Raw genomic sequence first — 19,998 nt, 5'->3', positions numbered from 1 at the left:
TGTGAGGGAGTGTAGATCTGGTGGTATCTGTTGTAATATTGAAATGACAACAGATAGAACCAGACAATGATGTGAGAGAGTGTAGATCTGGTGGTATCTGTTGTAATATTGAAATGACAACAGATAGAACCAGACAATGATGTGTGAGAGTGTAGATCTGGTGGTATCTGTTGTAATATTGAAATGACAACAGATAGAACCAGACAATGATGTGACAGGGTGTAGATCTGGTGGTATCTGTTGTAATATTGAAATGACAACAGATAGAACCAGAAAATGATGTGAGGGAGTGTAGACTGGTGGTATCTGTTGTAATATTGAAATGACAACAGATAGAACCAGAAAATGATGTGACAGGGTGTAGATCTGGTGGTATCTGTTGTAATATTGAAATGACAACAGATAGAACCAGAAAATGATGTGAGGGAGTGTAGACTGGTGGTATCTGTTGTAATATTGAAATGACAACAGATAGAACCAGAAAATGATGTGAGGGAGTGTAGATCTGGTGGTATCTGTTGTAATATTGAAATTACAACAGATAGAACCAGAACATGATGTGTGAGAGTGTAGTTCTTGTTCACATTGTCTGTGTTGCAATTTAATAAGGGCAGAGATGTATGTATATCTCATGTGTTATATATATGCCTCTGATATGGGTGTTCTTTACTTACTGCATCTCGCTGATGGATGTAAACACATACATATAACATAATTAATTATTGAGTTAAAACAGTTATTATTTTACGTTTATGCTTCTTTCATATTGCTTGAATTAACATGTTATATGGATTTGTTAATAAACAGCTATGAACAGTTGATATTTTCTCTCATTTTTTTGTCATGAGAACTAGTCATTGTCTAAAATGGGGATACGATACCAAAATTATTGCTCGAGTCACATACACACGTACAATGTAGACTACTGTACCGTACTTACAGTGTACTTATTGCAGCCGAAGGATTTCGAGTTTGAATATACCTTTTAAACTACAGGTGGAAATCAGGACTTAATAAAAATGATAAAAGAAATTCCATCCTAATTAAATCATTCAACAAAGTCTTTCGGAATGCAAAGTATTGGAGTTCCGTGACACATGTTATATACCAGCAAAGTATTATGTTGAATGAAATATATTAATAGAAACCGAAAGTACAGAAGTGCGCATGCCGAAAAAAATACACTTCCTGTTCTGGTGATTCCCATCTTCGCAAAACGAAAGTAGGAATCACTAGGACGCTTGAAGAAAATATATAATTAGCGTTATGTGGAAACTACGCTGATTTACTTCAGCCGTAAAATACTGGGAATTCAGCGTGTATTCATTTAAGTGATTGGAACGATTTCGTCACATTTCCTTTTCTTAATAGTATTAAATTAGAAAATATGAGACACTTTTCAATAACTATATTTATTCCTTAGTAATATAACATCGTTTCGTTCATTGTTACACGTCAGGTGTATAATTTACCTTTTTAAATGTAGTTTTACAATGGCTTTTCCAATCGCTGCGACTACCTAAATGCAGTTGTTACACCCTCGCCATGGATGTCAAGCAAACCGAATCGTCTTTATTCATCCAGATTCCTTTCACATGTAAGTAATTTAACATAGAGACATATCTTTAGAAATATTATTAACCGATTTCAAAATCAGAAGTGAAATATTCGATCTTTGAAGTGAAAAAGAAACGGCACCATTGAACGCGACCACAGCACAGAGGCTTGTCAAGATGCGTCATCTGAATTGAGTATTATTATTATTAGTATTCTCTTTATTTCCTCCTTTAAGAAGATTTCACAAAAAGAACAACATTAATTTAGTGAAAGAGAACGCTGAATTGGCATACAAATCAAAATTATTACCAAGATATTATAACATTAGGATTAGTATAGTAATTAAGTTGTTCCAAAATCACATCGGAACATTGAAGTACATCATTTTTGCAATAGTGATTATTATAACATTAGCATAATAATGATTAAATAGTTACAAAATACCAAAGTAACATATAAGATGTATCATAATTACATTACTCATATATATATATATATATATATTGCACTTAATGATAATTCTTTAGATGTAATTTGTATCATATACATTTAGCCATAATATGCTTTAAGCATTTTTGAAATATAATGGACTGAATTAAGGTAAAACTGTGATATTTCTTTTAAATTCAATTCATACATTACTTGTCCACCAATCAAGATATGGAATAGGTCAAAATCTGAGTGATTATGTAAATATACGCTAAACTCATGATCACTGATATTGATCATTTGACACCATAATTGATCTCGGATTTCTTCAGTAAAATTGCACTGTAAGACTATATGAGTATACACATCTTCATACGTTTGGCCACATCTGTGACATAATTCAACTGTGTTTACATTTGAATTGAGTATGTAATGTGCCGACTAGAATCCTTTTGGGGTTCTTCCTTGGAAGTCATCGGTGAGGGACATTATCAAACGTCCGATATAATTGAGTCCAAAGAAAGAAACCCGAATGGTATTATATTCAGGCCAATTTGATACATTTTAGCGTAATTGATTTCCTCTACAGAACCCTCCATTAAAATCACACACCTTTTGTTATGTTCTTTTTATAAATATTAATGATAATTTCAAGTCTAACAAATAATTAATGATTTTATTATGAAGTTCATATTCATCGTGAGAAAAGACAAGACCACTGACATAAATGTATGATGTTATATGCATGTATGTACAGACAGCCAGGGTACTGACCATATTAGAGATTGCTCCTAAACCAGTTGTGTTTACCTTAGTTAAAAAATGCGTGGCCCTATAGTGGTTCTCATGTCCATCTGTCTGTCCACCCGTCCGTCAGCACTTTTGTTCCTTGCGATAACTTGAGTAGGGCTGATCAAGCTTAAACTTCAAACAGTGCTTCCTTATTGAAAGTGCTTACATGGGATTGCTTTTCAGCTTTAAAAGTCAAAGGTCAAGGTCACTGTTACTATAAATAGAAAAATCAGTTTCCTGCGATAACTCAAATTCGCTTTGGATTGCTTTTCAGGTCCCAGGGTTAATGGTCCAAATAACTGTAGCCCTAAATACAGAAATGGTTTCCATGATAAAACTTGGGTTCCCTTTGGCAAATTAAACTCAAACTTCATACAATGCTTTCTTACTGAAAGTGCTAGCTAGGAAGTACTTTTCAGACCCAGAAGACTTCTGTGGCCGAGTGTACATATGAAGTTGCCAGTAATATGTCAGTCTAGGGTGTGTATGTCTAATGTTGGGTTTATGGGGGGTTTTGCAGCCACATAGGGAAGTCCTTGCTGACCTGTCAGTGTTCTAGTTAGTCTAAATCTCATCAACTGCATCTCTAAATAAACTACCTTAATTAATAGCATTTTAGGTGTAAAAATAAATCTACCCAACTTATGTTTTGTATATGCCTTGCTGTGAAATGTTGTACTTGATTTTTTTTTGACTGATGGTCCGTAAGTCTGAATGTAGTAGAATTAGATTAAACTGTAAATTCACAGTTCATTTGTATGAAGATTATGTGATCAATATATTTCCTTGATAGGAAGAAATGAAGAACACTGTGATCAGATGCTAGTTCCTGAAAAGGAGACACCTGGTTGTCTAAAGGAAAGGCCAGTGTTACTAGTACAGGAAAGTGCACAGCTCTGCTACAAAATACATGTAGACAGTTAAAGATGCTCAACCATAGCAGAACCTGCTTCTCTGTCCTGATGGGAAAAATGAGGGAGAAATATATATAACATATGATCATCAAAATTAATTTGTGAGTAGAATTTCTATAGAAACAAGTCACAATTCATGTTTCTGTACTTATATTGATGTGTTTTAATTTTTTTTTATTTTACAGGTACAAAGGATTAATTTGCATACATATAACTTTAAGCCTTTTTGAAGCTTTAGACATTAACTGCAATGAAGTTAACATTGGATGTCTGTAGTAAACACGTATTGTTATATGTAAAACTGGCAAACATGTTTTTTTTATTTAAGAGGATGATAAAAAAAAAAAATTGTTTTATAAATTAGGTTTTGGTTGATTTTTTTGTTTTTGTTTTTGTTTTGTTTTGTTTATGTAATGAATCTGAAAGCCACACAAGGCTATTCAACATTTTGTACAGTTTTCTTTCTCAGTATTTGTCTGCATAGTTGAAATTCAGTTGACAATTCTAAAGTGGCAGCATCAAAATTAAGTATCAGCAGTTTGTTGATTAAAATTTTCATTTCTGTGAAATTAATTGAAGTTTTAAAAGTCAGGTACAATGTACTTTTCACGTCATTTCATATAGTTTTGATTTTTATTAAACTACATATATGTATAATTTTTTTCTAAATGCATGTTCTTATACAGTATTAACATAATTAAAATCCATGTTATGTTAGTTTAGAAATGTGTTTTAACACCATCTTACATAACACTTATTCTTCCCTTTTTTTCCAAGTAATTCAGATCTTTACTTGGGGACTACAAAATAAGCTGTTCCTTAGCTTGAATGAGATTTCCCTTATAAAATGCCATTGTATACAATGTTTGGTGATTAAGAAAAAAACATACATTTTATTGTGATATTAAACATAATGTGATAAATACTACAATATGTACTTAAAATTTGATATTTATATTTGTACTTTGCTTTATCATAAATAAACATTATTATTATCATGTACACCTTAATTGAATTATTTCCCTTTTCCACATGCACCAGTTTTAAGAAACAAGTTTCAATTTGTATGATAATAGTTTCTATGAATTGTCTCCCTTGATTCAGATGCACCTTCTTATTAAGACCAAATATCAGCTACAATTGATATAATCATAATTTGTGTGAATTGTCTCCCTTTTTTCAGGTGCAGGCTGTTCAGAAATCAATGATGGATCCTATTCACAGAAAAGCTCTCCAGAAGACACGGACAAAACTTGTCTGTGACCTTGACCCTGATTCTGAACTTCTAGACATGTTGATGTCAGAAAGCGTATTTACTGCCTTAATGCTTGAGGAAATAAAGGTTAGTCTTAAAAAGGAATCACTTTCAAAATTTGTGTTTATTGTCTGAAAAGAAAGTGATTTGTGAAAGAGTGGCAACTATATTTGGATAAAGCAGATAACATTTTCACACATGAGCAGTGACTGAAACCTCTATAAACTAACTAGCCTAGCTCTAATATAGAATTATCTACATTTTGACCTAAAAAGGTCATATACTCCATAATGAACTTCTAGTTGAATTGAGTTAATATGTTATCTTTCCACTTTTTTCTCCAAATTATTTTATCCTAGTTAAGCCAAAGGAATCCACTGTATATCTGTCTATAAATCTCAATTACATGCTTCTTTATGGATTTAGATGAATGTGAGCCCCTACTGATCATTATTATAATATTTTTGTTAGAGGGAGATGGAGTTATCTTCCCCTTTTTTAACTTTTTTTTTAAATGCACTGATGGAAAAAGATTTTTTTATCTTTTCTCTCCTGAACTTTCTGGATCTATCACTTACCATTTTGGGACCCAAGGTCATTTGTTTTCACCTGTCAAGCACATCAAATCAGTGCTTTATTCAATGTTAGGTGATGAAGACAAAACAATTGCAAATTTAGTTTTTAGATTAAATACAAATTATTTAATTAAATACTTACAATGTAAATCTACATCAGTGGTTATTAAATTGCAATTAATTTGTCATTTGTCTTACAAGCACAAATAAGTTCAGATGCAGTCAAGTCTAATTATCAATAAGAAATTCAGGGAGATTGAACTGTAGAGATCTACAAATGGTACAAGGAAAATTAATATTGCGTGAATCAATATGAAAAAATGTGTAGATGGGATTAAGGCACACTTTCCCAAAAATTCATGAAATTTTATAAATTTTCAATGCTGAGTGATTTTAAAAGATGTATATATTTTAAACCCTTTTAATTGCTTTTAGTTTTAAGTTGAATTTAAATTTTAGAGATGCAGGTTTAGCACAAACCTCATGTTGACATAAGAGTCTACAAGCACAACAAGTGATCCTGGAAGACTTGAATGGAAGAGTTATTTCCCATGTTTACATCCAACAGTTATGGACGATAAGGGCAAAACTCTTCCATTTGTAATCACTAAAGACTTTATCATTTTTTTAACTGGCATTTGAAAATCAAATTAGCAAAGTGTTGACTTATTTTTTCTTAATATTTCAGGCTGAAAAGACAAGAGCACAAAGAGTCCGACATCTTTTAGACAGCATAGTTAGACGTGGCCCAAGAGCCTACCCAATCTTTTTAAAATGCCTGCGAGATTCTTCACACGAGTCCCTTGCAAACACTATGGAGGACATGGAGTATCAGTTAAGAGGGCTTCCTGTCCCTAACAGGTCAGTGGGTAAAGAGGGTCAAGATCAATCAGAAGTCATTTCCAATTATACAACAATCTATACATGCCAGCATGGTCAGATTACAAATCGAGCACAAGGTGAAGGTCAGCCTCAACAACCTTCATTTGCTGAAACCTTTGGACCACTTGTCCATCCAATCCAGCCCTCAGAAGAAAGTAATCCGTGTGCAAGTTTGTTCACACCCTCCAGTGCAAGCATCAGCCAAGGACCAGCCAATCAAATGCCTGGAATACAGGATATGAATGAAGGTCAGGCAGCAGCTGGTCAGAGAAATGATAACTTGATGGAATTGGCAGATGGTGAGGCTGAACAGGCTCAACCTCCAACAGGTAAGTAGTATTAATCGTTTTCAGCGTTTTACTTCATTCCAAACTAGAAAAATTGACAGGTAACAAGTAAAAAAATGATGTTAATAATCGTATTTAGAGTAATGTGCTTGTTGTACTTCATGAAAGAATGAATTTCATTGGTTTTAAAAGGTGGGGTCAAAGTCAGGATCACTTTGGATCAGATTATGAAAATTGACATGAGAAAGTGTAAAGTGATCTCTTTTGAAAACTTTAATTAGGTGAAAACAAATACTCTTGGCGACCTACATTTAAGTTAGCATGCATGGGTCGACACATATTGGAAGACATATATTTATCTGCTTTGGTGTAATGTGTTCTGAATTCTCATATCATAACAGGGTGGATTTCAACCAAATTTGGTCTGATGCATCATTGGGTGAGGGTCATGATTTGTTAAATTCAGAATTTTGATTTGACCCCTAGGGAGTCAATGAACAGATAATTTAATTCAGAAGTTTGATTTGCCCTTAGAGCCTTGGGAGCAGGGCCTTATATAGGAAAATTAGTCATCAATTTTGCTTCAAAGTGCTACTCTTCCTCAAGGCATGAATGGATTAAACCAACTGTCAAAATGTCATTGAGAGTGGAGAATCATTTCTTAAACTCAGAAAGTTGACTCAACCCCTAGGGACTTAGAGATGGGGTATTTTGCTCCAAAACGCGACTCTTTCTTAATGCCTGGGTAGATTTCGACCAAATTTAACCTGAAACATTATTAGGAAGTGGCAATGATATCAAACATGCATGAAGTGAACCTGAGATTGTGCTGACCAAATCTTATTTTTTCACTTTGGTAAAAAAATCTGACATAACTCATCTAGAGCAAATAGTCTGAACTACTTCTCAAAATTCATTCACACCAATTGAAAAAAATATTTGGAGTTTGATTTTTTAAGAAAAAGAAAGAAATTTTTTGTTGTCATTTTTCAGCCTGATCAAAACTTCAACATGTATCATGGTAACTATAGTACCCATTTTGTAACATTATTACGCAAATGTTTTCACCATTGATATTTTTATAGTAAGCAATCTTCATTTGCTTTAATTGGCCATTTTAATTAGACCAAATGAAATATGAAATAAGAAAGTCAGAAAAACTTTTTTTTTTATATTTTTTGTTATTACTAAGTGTATATACCATACTTTGTGTAGCAAATGAATCTTCATCTCGATACTTAACTTCCCTAAATTTGTCAAAAAAATTTCAGGTTAATTAGCCCAAAATCTAGGGTCAGTGAGGTTACCAGAAACTCAAGAGTTCTTTTAAAACCTTACAAACCTCTAAGATGTATTATGCAACGTAGTTTGAGTTTATTTCTAAACATTTTCTTCAGTTTGGTAATGACAGTTGAACAAAAATTCTTATAACACAACCAGTAGAGGATTGAGGTTTATTTCAAGGCTGTGGTTTTATTTTTCTAGAACCAGCTCCAACATTGACTGCATATCAGAGTGTTCCAGAGGAGAGGGTATGTTGAAAATTAAGTAAAATTCTGATTTAACATAAAAAATCTGTATATAAAACATGAATATTTATTTATAAATAATGTTCCATTTTGACAAAAGATATATATAAGAAATGTTATCTTTGAGGAATTTTTTCAGTTATTTTCATGGATAGGAAAAAAAAATATGGTTTCAATGAAAATAAAATTTATAGAACAACCATAGCCAATTTGATTATTTTTTTTGAGAAATACATAGCCATACTGATCAATAATCAGACAGGAATAGGTCTTTGTGATTAATTAATGTTTATATTAAAATGTTTGACGTAAACATCCATTGATACATTATGTGCATACTAATTAATTACTAAATGATCAGGTGATTTAATTATTGAAATATTTTTAACATCAGTTTCTAAATACTGGCAAGCAATAAAATCAGATAATCAGTGTGATTTTTGCCACAGTTTTAATTTATGTGTTAATTTGGAATGTTTTCTTTATAGTTGGGATGCTATTTTCTTTATTTTTCCTCACTTTTCGAAAATTGAACATGTTTTGGAAAAAGGAAACAACCTGCTTTTAGCAGTAAAATAGCAGAAATCCTCAATCAATCTAGCAGATAATTGTGATGATTTAGCAGGTAATTTTAATGCTTTAGCAGGTGATTGCTATGGTTTATCAGTTAATTGTAATGATATAGCAGATAATTGTAATACTTTAGCAGATAATTGTGATGATTTAGCAGGTGATTATGATGAATTAGCAGGTGGTTATTAGGCTTTAGCAGATAATTGTGATGATTTAGCAGGTAATTTTAATGCTTTAGCAGGTGATTGCTATGGTTTATCAGTTAATTGTAATGATATAGCAGATAATTGTAATACTTTAGCAGATAATTGTAATGATTTAGCAGGTGATTATTATGAATTAGCAGGTTATTGTAATGATTTAATATGAAGTTGTAATATTTAACAGATAATTATAAATACTATTTATTTAGCATTTTTTTTTTTTTTTGTAATTATTTAGAGATACAAGATGGAATCAACCCCCAGGGGCCTGTGCTTCATCATAAACAACAAGAACTACATAAATATGCGTAATCGTGCTGGGACAGACATTAACCGAGATCAACTGCAAGACCTATTTTTACATCTCGGGTTTTGGGTTGACATCCAAAACAATCTGCCCGGGATGGTGGGTACCTTGAATAGGGTCTAGTTTCCTCTTGTTGTCATTGCAAACAAGTTTTGATAAATAAGCAAGATATAAGTTCCTTATTTTGTCATTGAATTGTTTGAATATTTATCTTTTAACAATTTGTTTGATAAAGATTTCTTACCTAACTGTATTATCAAATGAACAAATACATATCAGTGCTCCAAGAAAGCTGTGTTTTCGCCATTCTGCTTTTCACTTTTCACGTCAATGTTTAATAACATGCATGTGAGATCTGCACTTCACCCAACACCCTTTCTTTCTTTATAAATATTGGTTTTCAGCTCCGAGGGGCTTGAAGGGCAGGGCCCACAAGGCAAAAAAAGTTCTTTAAATTCCTACTCCGCATTTGGAAATGAATTGATATTGCTCAAATTTGGTCTGAATTAGTAGGAGATTAATTTTTTTCAATTTTGATAAAAGCCTTTATAAAGGTGAGTTTGCATTAATGAAGATCAATTTTGTATAAGAAAGAGAGATGGAAGGCAGCACCAAATAGAGGGAGTAGTTGTTAATTTTAAAAAATCCCTCATCTTTTGAGAAATTCTCAACATTGCAAAAACTAAAAAAAAATTGTTGAGAATGTGGCTTATTATTAATTCTATATGCCTAACAACATCAAAAAGGGTTTGCATTCCAAGTTTTTTCTTTATTCCTTGACTTTAAGTTTATAATTCGACACTCTGTATATGTATATTTCTTACTCCGTTGAGCACAACACTTGAAGACCAAGATTGAATCAAATTACCTGAATTAGTCCTGAAATAGGCCTGAAGACAAAAGCAAGACGTTTTACAAAGTCAGGGATGGGTTTATCACAGGACAATGAAAATGTATTGATTTGTATTCGTTTTAACCTTGATATGATCATACGGTGGGCTTATTACCAAACATAGGCATATTGTTGGATATATAAAGTATGCTTTATTTTTATGTGAAAGTGAGAATTTTTATTTTACAAGGGTGGAACGATCTGAACTGTTTGTTTCAGGAAATGAAAAGACAGCTAGTCAACTTGAGCAAATATGAAGGTTTAAGGCCTGTCGACTCCCTTGTGATATGTGTTTTGTGCCATGGTGACAATGATAATGTGTACGGAACAGATGGAGTTGCGGTAAACCTTATAGAAGACGTCTTCAAGATATTTGGTCCTCAATCGTGTCCAGCTCTCATTGGAAAACCCAAATTATTTGTATTGAATTCCTGTAGAGGGGGTAAGTGTACAGTAGAGTTACCAGGCTTGATGATGTTTAAAGTACACAGGTTATAAAGTTGGGAGCTCTCTCTCAAATATAAGATAAAAACTGTTAAAAAGTTGTTTAAATGCTTAAAAATAATGTACAAGTTTTGAAATTTTGTTGCTTTATGTATAGCTCTCTCATCCATAAAATACGTAGACATCTCATGAGATTGAGAGTCTTGACTTTTTCAAAGTGATTCCAACCTGCGATAATTGATTTTTTGATAATTTTTAATAAAAAAATTCACCAAATATGTTCCTGCAAAGCAGATATACCTGTAAGGCTGTGGTTTACCTATCTGACTTTTTTAAGCTGCTTTTATTTTGACATGAACTTTGACCTTTGTATGTTGATCATTTGTAATATTAGATGTTATTTATTAATTATTGTGAAATATATTCTCTTCTTTAAACAATTTAAATTTCCTAAGGTGATAAATGAGTGATGATTGAAAAAAGAAATTTGTAATATGATTTTGTAGCCTGGTCATCAATTAAACTATAACGGATTTAACATAGTACAACGCCATGTTGTTAATTGCACAACTCACAGAGATCTGAACTTCTGACACTGATTTCATTACATTCAGTAACTCAATTCAGATTGCAGGGGGGATGGCTGAGGTGTTTGACTGGTTTTACAGGTGTAGTTATCAAACAAACCTGGACATAATCAAATCCATAGTTAAACGCTTTGATTACAGACTGCTGTTGTACCTTTTGCAATTTCTGTGTGTCATTCTGATGCATACTGTTTGATTTTTAAATGTATCATTTTTATGTTTTATTCATAGTACAATGTATACCTACAAACACATTCTGGCCAGAACCCTGATTAATTTCAGCCTTTCTTGAAATCTTCCTCTCGTCAGAACTGAAGAAAGAAAATATTCTTTCTTTTGTAATGGATTCTTATCTGTAGATTTATGGTTATCAATTCAATACCCAAGGAAGCTAAAATAAATTATTAAGAAACAATACAACGCTTTCATATGAGATCTAAGTTATTTAGAAAAGGTTTGGTGCTAGTCTTCATCAAGATTTTTTAGATAACATGATGAAGAATGAAAACTTGACTAACATTGTCTTGTAAAACTTTTTTATACAGAGGCTAGGGACGTAGGAAACCATTTTGACACTTTTGGTAACAATATTGCTGAATGCAGTCAAGAAACCGATGTTACCCATCACCTTCCGCGAAATGTCCCAGACGTTCGACCAACAATGCAGCTGACATTACCGGAAACAAACCCATCGTACAAAGATCTCTACATTGCTTACTCAACTTTTCAAGGTTTTATTATGTTTAATTTACTTACTGTTTACCTGTGTTGTGCATATGAGGCCAATTACAAAAAGCAAAACAAAAGGTTTTACTGAAAGTACACTGTAGGTTAGACATATCTTATTGCTGGAAAACCAATCATTTTTGGCCGGGTTGCACAAAGTGCATAGTACATAGGGCGGGGAAAAGGGGTACCAGTTTTGTAGAATCAACTCCTCCTAGAGTTTTTAACTAGAAGCTTGAAACGTTGTAGGATGTATATATATATGTTGAAGATGTGCACCTCCTTTTATGGATTCATTCCGAACATTGTTCTGGATTTTCTGGGCTTTGGAACTTAGTCATTTTCCGCAGTTTGGCAGGGAAAAGGGGTACCAGTTTGTAGAATCAACTCCTCCTAGAGTTTTTGACATAGAAGCTAGAAACTTTGTAGGATGTTTATATATAAGTTGAAGATGTGCACCTCCTATTATGGATTCATTCCAGACGTTTTTCCTTGATACTCAACAAATAAAACACCCTTAACTGTCTTATAAATACCATATAACATTGCACTCATCCTGTAACCCGGCCAATTGTGGCTTTACCCCATTTTATTTATAGGCATTGATACTGTTAAGTTTATTGCCCTATGAACAGCGAAGGTCATTTTGGGTTCTCCTTTTAGTAACTGGTTGTTACCTCATTGAACAACATACAGGAGGGCGACTGCATAAATACAATGCAAGGCAATAACGGTTAAGTGTCTAACCCAAGGAATTAACCACTTCAACAAAGACTGCTCCAATTCTCAGTTTCCTGAGAAACACAGACCAGCATTGGTCAAGAGCATCAAACTGTGCACCACAAATCTCTGTTTGAGTCTACGAAGGTCCATACTCTGACTTAATGAGCTATCACGGCATCATCAAAGTGTATTTGACATTGATTGAATTATTGCTATTTACATATATATACTTTCAGGGTGTATGTGTTTTTGTGCTATGTCTTTATTTTACAGAAAATATACAAATATCACTTTAACTTATATATTTCCTGAGTTTCTTAATGTGGTGATGACTGTAAAATCATTTCCCTTGGAAGATATCAAATTATGGTTTTAGTGCACCTACGAACCAGATTTTGACCTTTCCTTCGGTCACTTCGGATTTTCCTCATTCGCCTCCAAGGCTTTAAAATGTATGCCTTTAGCATCACTGTCGAGTCATAGAAGGACAAAATTGGTATATGAAACCATGTTATTCATTGTTTCGTTCTGCTGTATCTAACTCTAAAGTTGTATAGAAAGGTGTTACTCACTGTGTGTCTTTGTACAATATTTGCATATTACATTTGTGTAATAAAGCTTATTGTGACATCAGGATTTGATAAAGAAATGATGTCACACACAGACAGCATAGTGAACTAACAATGCTGCTTTCCATGTTATTTCATTGATCATGTGATAAAAAAGATCTAAAATTAGATTCTATTTGATATGCAATTTCTGAAACTCATCCGAAATTTGTTCATTTGTCTAATTAAAAATCGTAGACAAAACAAACCAAGTAAGGTCACGGTTATTCATGTGGTTTTATTAATAACCATGCTTTCTTTATTTTTTCAGGTTTTGTTTCCTACAGGGACAATGACACAGGAAGTTGGTTTATTGAGAAACTGGTAGAGGTTTTCAAAGAGGAAGCATCAATTCACGAAATTGATATTATGATGAGAGAGGTAATGAAATACATTTTACCTGGTGCGAAGGACATATAGATCTGATGCCAATATTGTATCGCAATGGTACAAAGTCTGTCGCCTGTCCAAAGTCTGTCCGATAGTCATCAATGTTTCCAGTTTAACAATTTCCTATCTTTAACAAAAAGACCTGTTGATATTTGAATTGAAGGTTGCTTTGATGATTCCCAACACAAAGAAATGGTCTTGACCTATTTTGAAGGTCACAGGGATCAATTTGTCAAAATTCATAAACAACTTCCTCTTCCAAACCAAAACGCAGGAAAGGTAAATCCTGACAAAGAAATGACCTTGACTCATTTGATTTCACATGGGTCAAATCTATCTAAACTATCAAATGACTTTTTATGAACTAAAATGCAAAGAATCACATTATTTGGTTGGTCAAACTCGACCCATATTTAAGGTCACAAGGTTCAAACTTGTTGAAACTTTCAAATGACATCTGAAGCTGAACTGAAATATATAGAATCACAGTTTTTGGCTGATAATTTTCAGGAATTATTCCCAACAATGTTTGTGAAAAGAAATGGCCTTGACCCATATTAAATTTACCTTGGGTCAGATTTATTAGAATTTTCAACCCACTTCTCAGTTACCAGGACTTTGATTGTCAATGATATGAAATGTTAAAATGAAATGTTAAATGAAATGTATAGTTTATATGAAAAACATTGAATATCAGGTGAGTGAAACGGGCTCATTGGGCCTTTTGTTATGTTATATGTTCATGATGTCCATTTATCCTGTTGAAGCCTATTGAAATGAACCCCACCTATTTTCAGGATAGCTATTCAAACTTGTCATAGAGCTCAATCTATTTTGATAATTGGAATAGGACCCAATATATAAAATATCCCACATGGCTTGGTTCAATTTGATTATATACTGTACTTTCCAAAATGAGGAAAAGAATTTAATTTTCTGTATTGAAATTAATAATGTCCTGTTGTTTTGTCAGGTTAACCGACGTGTAGCTAGTGAATATGATACCAGCTCTCTAGAAGTGCAGATGCCAGCACCTTCAAATACACTGACTAGACAGTGGTACTTCAACCCAGCGTAGCGTTTTTTAAACACTACAAAGACGTTATAGTGTACAAGGTGTTGTCATGCGAGATAAAACAGGATTATCCAAACATAATGTAATGCTCTGACCAAAAGGAACGATTGTTCAACCCTGTAAGTCTCCAAACTGACCATGATTATTCAGCCCTGTGAAACAAAGAATGTACACGGTTATTTATTTGTGTTAAACTCTGATTGAAGACATCGTTTTCTTCAACTCTGACCAGCACATAATGAATTTTCAATTTTATTTATTATTTAACAATATTTGTGAAACAGGTTATCCTAACTTTTATCAATCACTCTTGTTGGCCGGAGTGAGGCAACTGTTGGAGTAAGTGATATCACTGTGGGAGGAACTTTGAGATGATTGCTGTTTCCGTCATTTCAAACTACGATTAAACCATGCAGTAGTTGTCTAATCATGTGAAACTTTGACAAGGGAGAGAACTATTTTGAACTTTGCTTATAGGAAGTGATTGTTCAGTACTGAAACTCCACTTGGGAGAAAATTTTCTTCAAACCTTGTAAAACTTCTTACCAAAAGATATTGACTGTTCAAATCTTTGAACCTCCGTCAAGGAACAAATATTCTTGTGAAATTCAGACCAGGAGGTTTTTCAACTTTGTAGGACAAAGATTGTTCGACCCTCTCAACCTGGTGGAACTTAAACGACCAGGAAAGGTTATTCTAGTGCTATTTTGTGGTAGATTAACACAGACAACATTACTTGAACATTGTGTGTCCAATATGACTGATCAATATTGCTCTGACTGGCTTTTGGTCTGTGACGTCATTATGCAATGTCATTATGTATTTGTGACATCGTGATTGTAAAGGTAACTTAGTGCACTGACAAGAATTTTACCATGAATTTAAAATGACAAAACAAAATGGCTGCTTCTGATTAATTTTGCTCATCAGATTTTTACTTTGAAACCTTTTTTGATAAAAAAAGTGTCTCAAATTCATTTTCATTTCATATGAGTTTTTGTGAGACTTGCCTCAAAGTTTTAATTTTTACATGCCATTTTTAAACAAAAATAGAAAAAATCATGTAAAACTCATTAAATGAAATCTCATATGAAGTGAAAACTCATTTAAAACACGTAATATATTGGTATGTTTTATGTTCTTTTGTTATGAAAGTGATTTTGTTATCGAGTTTCATAACAACATTATAAGTGATTGAAACCAGGCCCACTGTATCTAACAATGATACAACAAATTGTGTATATTTGTCACGTTGATTGAACTACTGGTTTGATACTTTACTCATGATATTGTGGTAGATTTTAAGTGACAGTATCAAGCATAAATAAACTGTAAAGCAAATGAATTTGCAAACTCTGCAATGGATATGATTCTGGTATTGTTTGACATATATATTGTAGTCATATATTCCATGTCAATCTAGATAAATGTACAGATTTACATCTGTGAATAAGTGATGTGTCCTGGAGAAAATTAAAACAATTTTTTGTTGTGTTTTTTATTTAATTTTATCATTTTCTTTTTCGATTGATGTAAAATTTCAGTATTTTTAGGTCGCCTGAGCTATTGCCATCATGATCTGTCGTCATGTGTCGTTAACTTTTCACATATTCGACTTCTTCTCAAGAACCACTGAATGGATTTTGACCAAACTTGGCACAAAGCATCCCCATGGGAAGCCGCTTCAAGTTTGCGAAGAAAAAGGGTGTGGCCCCAATAGGGGCCCCAGGAGGGGGAAAAGGGGGGGGGGGTAAAATTAGGTAAATCTTTAAAAATCTTCTTCTCATGAACCAACAGTCAGATTAAATTCATATTTGATATTTAGGGTCCTTATGGCAAGGTCTACAAAGTTTGCGAATGAAAAAAAAATTGGGTCAAAAACGGCCTCACTAGCTCAAAAGGGTAAAAAATTCAGCTTTGACCGATTTCAACCAAATTTGGTAGAAAGCATCCCTTAGTGAAGGACATATGAAATTATGTTAAAAAAGTGATTATGTCCCCTTTGGGGCCCATAAGGGGTGTAAAAGGGGCCATATGTAAAAACCATCTTTAAATGACTTCATCTCAAGAACCATTGGATGGATTTTGACCAAACTTGGCACACAGCATCCCCATGAGAAGCTGCTTCAAGTTTGCGAAGAAAAAGGGTGTGGCCCCAATAGGGGTCCCAGGAGGGGGAAAAAAGGGAAACTTGATACGAATGTTCTACACAAGGTCCTGGCAAGTGTTTTAACTTTTTGGGGCGATTCAAAATTCAAGATGGCCACCCTGGCCTCTGTTTGGCTAAGACATTATGGACTTCCTCTCAAGAACCATTGGGGGGGGGGGGGTCATGTTCAAACTTGGTACAGATGTTTTACACGTGGTCCTGCACAAGTGTTGTTACATTTTTGCAACATTTTAAAATCCCCAGATTATTGACGTATATTCATCAGGTGACCGTTAAGGCCCCTTGGGCCTCTTGTTCATGGAACTCATTTAAAAATATTACCATTTTTTCCTTATTGTAAAGTTCTTGATATAGTGCTATCAAATTTTAAGATACCTTTAAAATATCTACATATGCAGTACTGTGAACATACTTATTTTGGCTCAATGAAAAAAAGGGCAATATCAATTTTGGAATATTGGGGTCATCATGAATTCTTTCAGTCACAAATATTTCTATAGTAACAACACTCAAAAACTACAATTAGCTAATAATCTATTTTAGTGCAATACTTTAATGTGAGCAGCGATAAAATAACATTTCCACTGAAATATATACTTTTACAGTATCTTCCATGATTTCACTCCATCCTCAAAAATAGAACACCTCAAAAGTAACAGTATTTACAGTATATCTCCTCTTGTTTCAACTTGTGACTTGCATCATGAAAAAATGTTAAGTGATTTTTTTTTTTTTTTTTTTTTTAATGTTTGAAATATTCATATTATCATCTAGCCTGTTATTTTCATCAATTATTTTCACTGGTGCATTTTTCTCTAATTACCATTAAAATTATCGTAAATATTTTATCCATTGGATAAAATTTCAGGTAAAAATAAAATTCTGTGATTAAAAAAAAAAAAAAAACCAAATACTGCTGTTTTCCGTTTGAGTATGTTTGCTTGGCAGCTAAATATACCACAAGCTGAAACTACTATATATATCATAAGGGAATCCTTGTAATGGTATTCAGAGCAAGCGTCAAGCTGAAACTGCTAAATATAGCATAAGGGAATCCTTGTAATGGTATTCAGAGCAAGCATCAAGCTGAAACTGCTAAATATAGCAAAAGGGGAATATTCTGAGCCGGTGTCAGTCTGAAAACTACGAAAAATTCTAGACTAGAGTAAATCAAACAGTATTCATAACGGAAAACATCACTGCACTGGAGATATACAAACTTGATGTGTCTGAGTGACATACATGCCCTCGCAGGCAAACAGGAAGTTAAGTTTTAGTGTTATTAATACTAATAAGAGATGTATACATAATTCATGAAAAAAATGAAGAAATCTGAAGCGAGACATTGAAATCAACACACTATTCGGTAATTTATTAATCGTTCCCGTTTTTTTTTTTTTTTATTTTTAATTTTTCTTGACATTGGTGTTTGAACATCCATTTTTGAATTACATTGTGATGTTTAACAGGTGTTATCAACAAGGTTCCCATTGCCTTGATCATAAGTACGTCTAGACATGAAGAGATGGCTAATACAAAATACTTTACTCAACCATTGAACATCAGTCTGATTGTATTTCTCGTCAATATGAATGAATTATGAGTGACAAATAAACAGAATGGCTGCATTCATATTAACAATAAATACAATCTGACAGACGTTCAGTAGTTACGTTTCGAATATTATTTTATTTATTTATTTATTTATTTATTCATGTCTATTTTCTAATTAAGAATTGTTTTCCACACTGTATGTTTACATACTCGAAAAAACTTTTTGAAAATCGTAATCAGCTAAATGATTGTTGTAATGTTATAACACGTGTTATCTGAGGCGATGTGTCAAGCGTCCACGTAACGTCGGTAAGAATGACGCCAAATGACGTCACGTTATTGTCTTTGTGAGTTGATGGGAGGCCATAATGCATAATGTAAATGTCATGTAAATATATTGCTTTGACAGCTTTGCAGTGTTTTAAATTGTAGTGGTGATATTTTGGGTTCAACAACAGCACTTGTCGTGAACATTTGCAACAAATCCTGTGTATGCGAGAATTAACTTCTTTCATTCAGACCAATGTATGATATTTGACATGACCTACCATAGGCTTACGGTAAAAATAAAGAAAAAACTGTCCAATCACATCTTTACAATGTATATGTACATGACGTTCTTGTGTTTTCTTATATACTGTAAATCAGCTCACTTTTGCGAATTTCGAGATCAAGAGGAATTCGCGAAAAATAGAATTTTGCTATCCCAAGGAATTCACGAAACCTAATTGTAGTGAGTAAAGACTTGCGTTTAAGGTGTAGTATTAAAACAACAAGAAAATACCAAAATGTCAACATAATCATAATCCATACTGAAGTTGCATACAATTGGGGGGAAATACGAATAGTAGTAAATATTTAAACGGAGGCTCATGAAAAAGTACAACGAGGATAAGGCAAGTTTTTTTTTGTGATGTTCTCAAATGAGAACAAGGTACCCGGTATACAGCAACGGAGCCAACAAGCAAACTAAGAGCATCAAACACGGCCAATTTTAACCCACTGTCACCAGCTGATGGGCTATACAAATCGCCTTCCGTCCGTGATTAGGTTTGTCCTTGGTCCGTCGCCCGTTCGTAAACAGTATTTGTATTAGATGTACATACACTGCATGGATCTTTCTAAAATTTCACAAAAAGGTTTCCTAATGTGTCTAGTTGTGCCCTTTTGATTTTGGGATTGATCAGCCGAAAAGAATGACAGGTGGCCATCTTGAATTTGAATGTTCAATGTTGTTATCGTTGTTTCTGAAGAGGAGTTATCAAAAATAAATAAAAACCAAACTTAATGGTGAGCACCAAGACTCCTTATCTTGTTTCTATATTAGATGTACACAGTGGATCTATAATTTTGTGAACGTTGACTCGTTCCTGAGTAGGATAAAGACGAAATAACACATTCCTAGTCCTATGTTCTCATATAAGTTTATGAGATGAGACAAAAAATTGTCCTTTTTCGGATGTCGACACGCATGGCTGCTCAAGTTATGACAGAGTATTGGTGTTAACCCGGGTTCAACAATAATT

The 19,998-nt window shown here is 33.4% G+C and overlaps 1 protein-coding gene across 1 annotated transcript; it reads left to right on the top strand.

Annotated features, from left to right (window-relative positions):
* Positions 1 to 1,509: 1,509 nt before the first annotated feature.
* On the top strand, positions 1,510 to 15,855 carry LOC132546656 (caspase-9-like). The gene is made up of 10 exons (XM_060210380.1): positions 1,510 to 1,597; positions 3,572 to 3,793; positions 4,876 to 5,034; positions 6,211 to 6,733; positions 8,177 to 8,223; positions 9,235 to 9,402; positions 10,415 to 10,637; positions 11,772 to 11,957; positions 13,555 to 13,664; positions 14,647 to 15,855. The coding sequence occupies exons 3-10, from the start codon at positions 4,897 to 4,899 to the stop codon at positions 14,749 to 14,751; spliced, it is 1,500 nt and encodes a 499-aa protein (XP_060066363.1). The 5' UTR covers positions 1,510 to 1,597; positions 3,572 to 3,793; positions 4,876 to 4,896; the 3' UTR covers positions 14,752 to 15,855.
* Positions 15,856 to 19,998: the final 4,143 nt, after the last annotated feature.

Source organism: Ylistrum balloti, unplaced genomic scaffold (assembly GCF_031769215.1).
Source record: "Ylistrum balloti isolate Yb309-2 unplaced genomic scaffold, AGI_CSIRO_Ybal_v1 Utg369900, whole genome shotgun sequence".
NCBI lineage: Eukaryota > Metazoa > Mollusca > Bivalvia > Pectinida > Pectinidae > Ylistrum > Ylistrum balloti.
This window is presented reverse-complemented; position numbering and strand designations above follow the sequence as displayed.

Excerpts from the sequence above, each read along its gene's own strand:
- LOC132546656 (XM_060210380.1), top strand. The coding sequence starts at position 4,897 with ATGATGGATCCTATTCACAGAAAAGCTCTCCAGAAGACACGGACAAAA. Across the intron at positions 9,403-10,414 it reads AAAACAATCTGCCCGGGATG|GAAATGAAAAGACAGCTAGT; the intron begins GTGGGTACCTTG and ends TGTTTGTTTCAG. Across the intron at positions 13,665-14,646 it reads TTGATATTATGATGAGAGAG|GTTAACCGACGTGTAGCTAG; the intron begins GTAATGAAATAC and ends TTGTTTTGTCAG.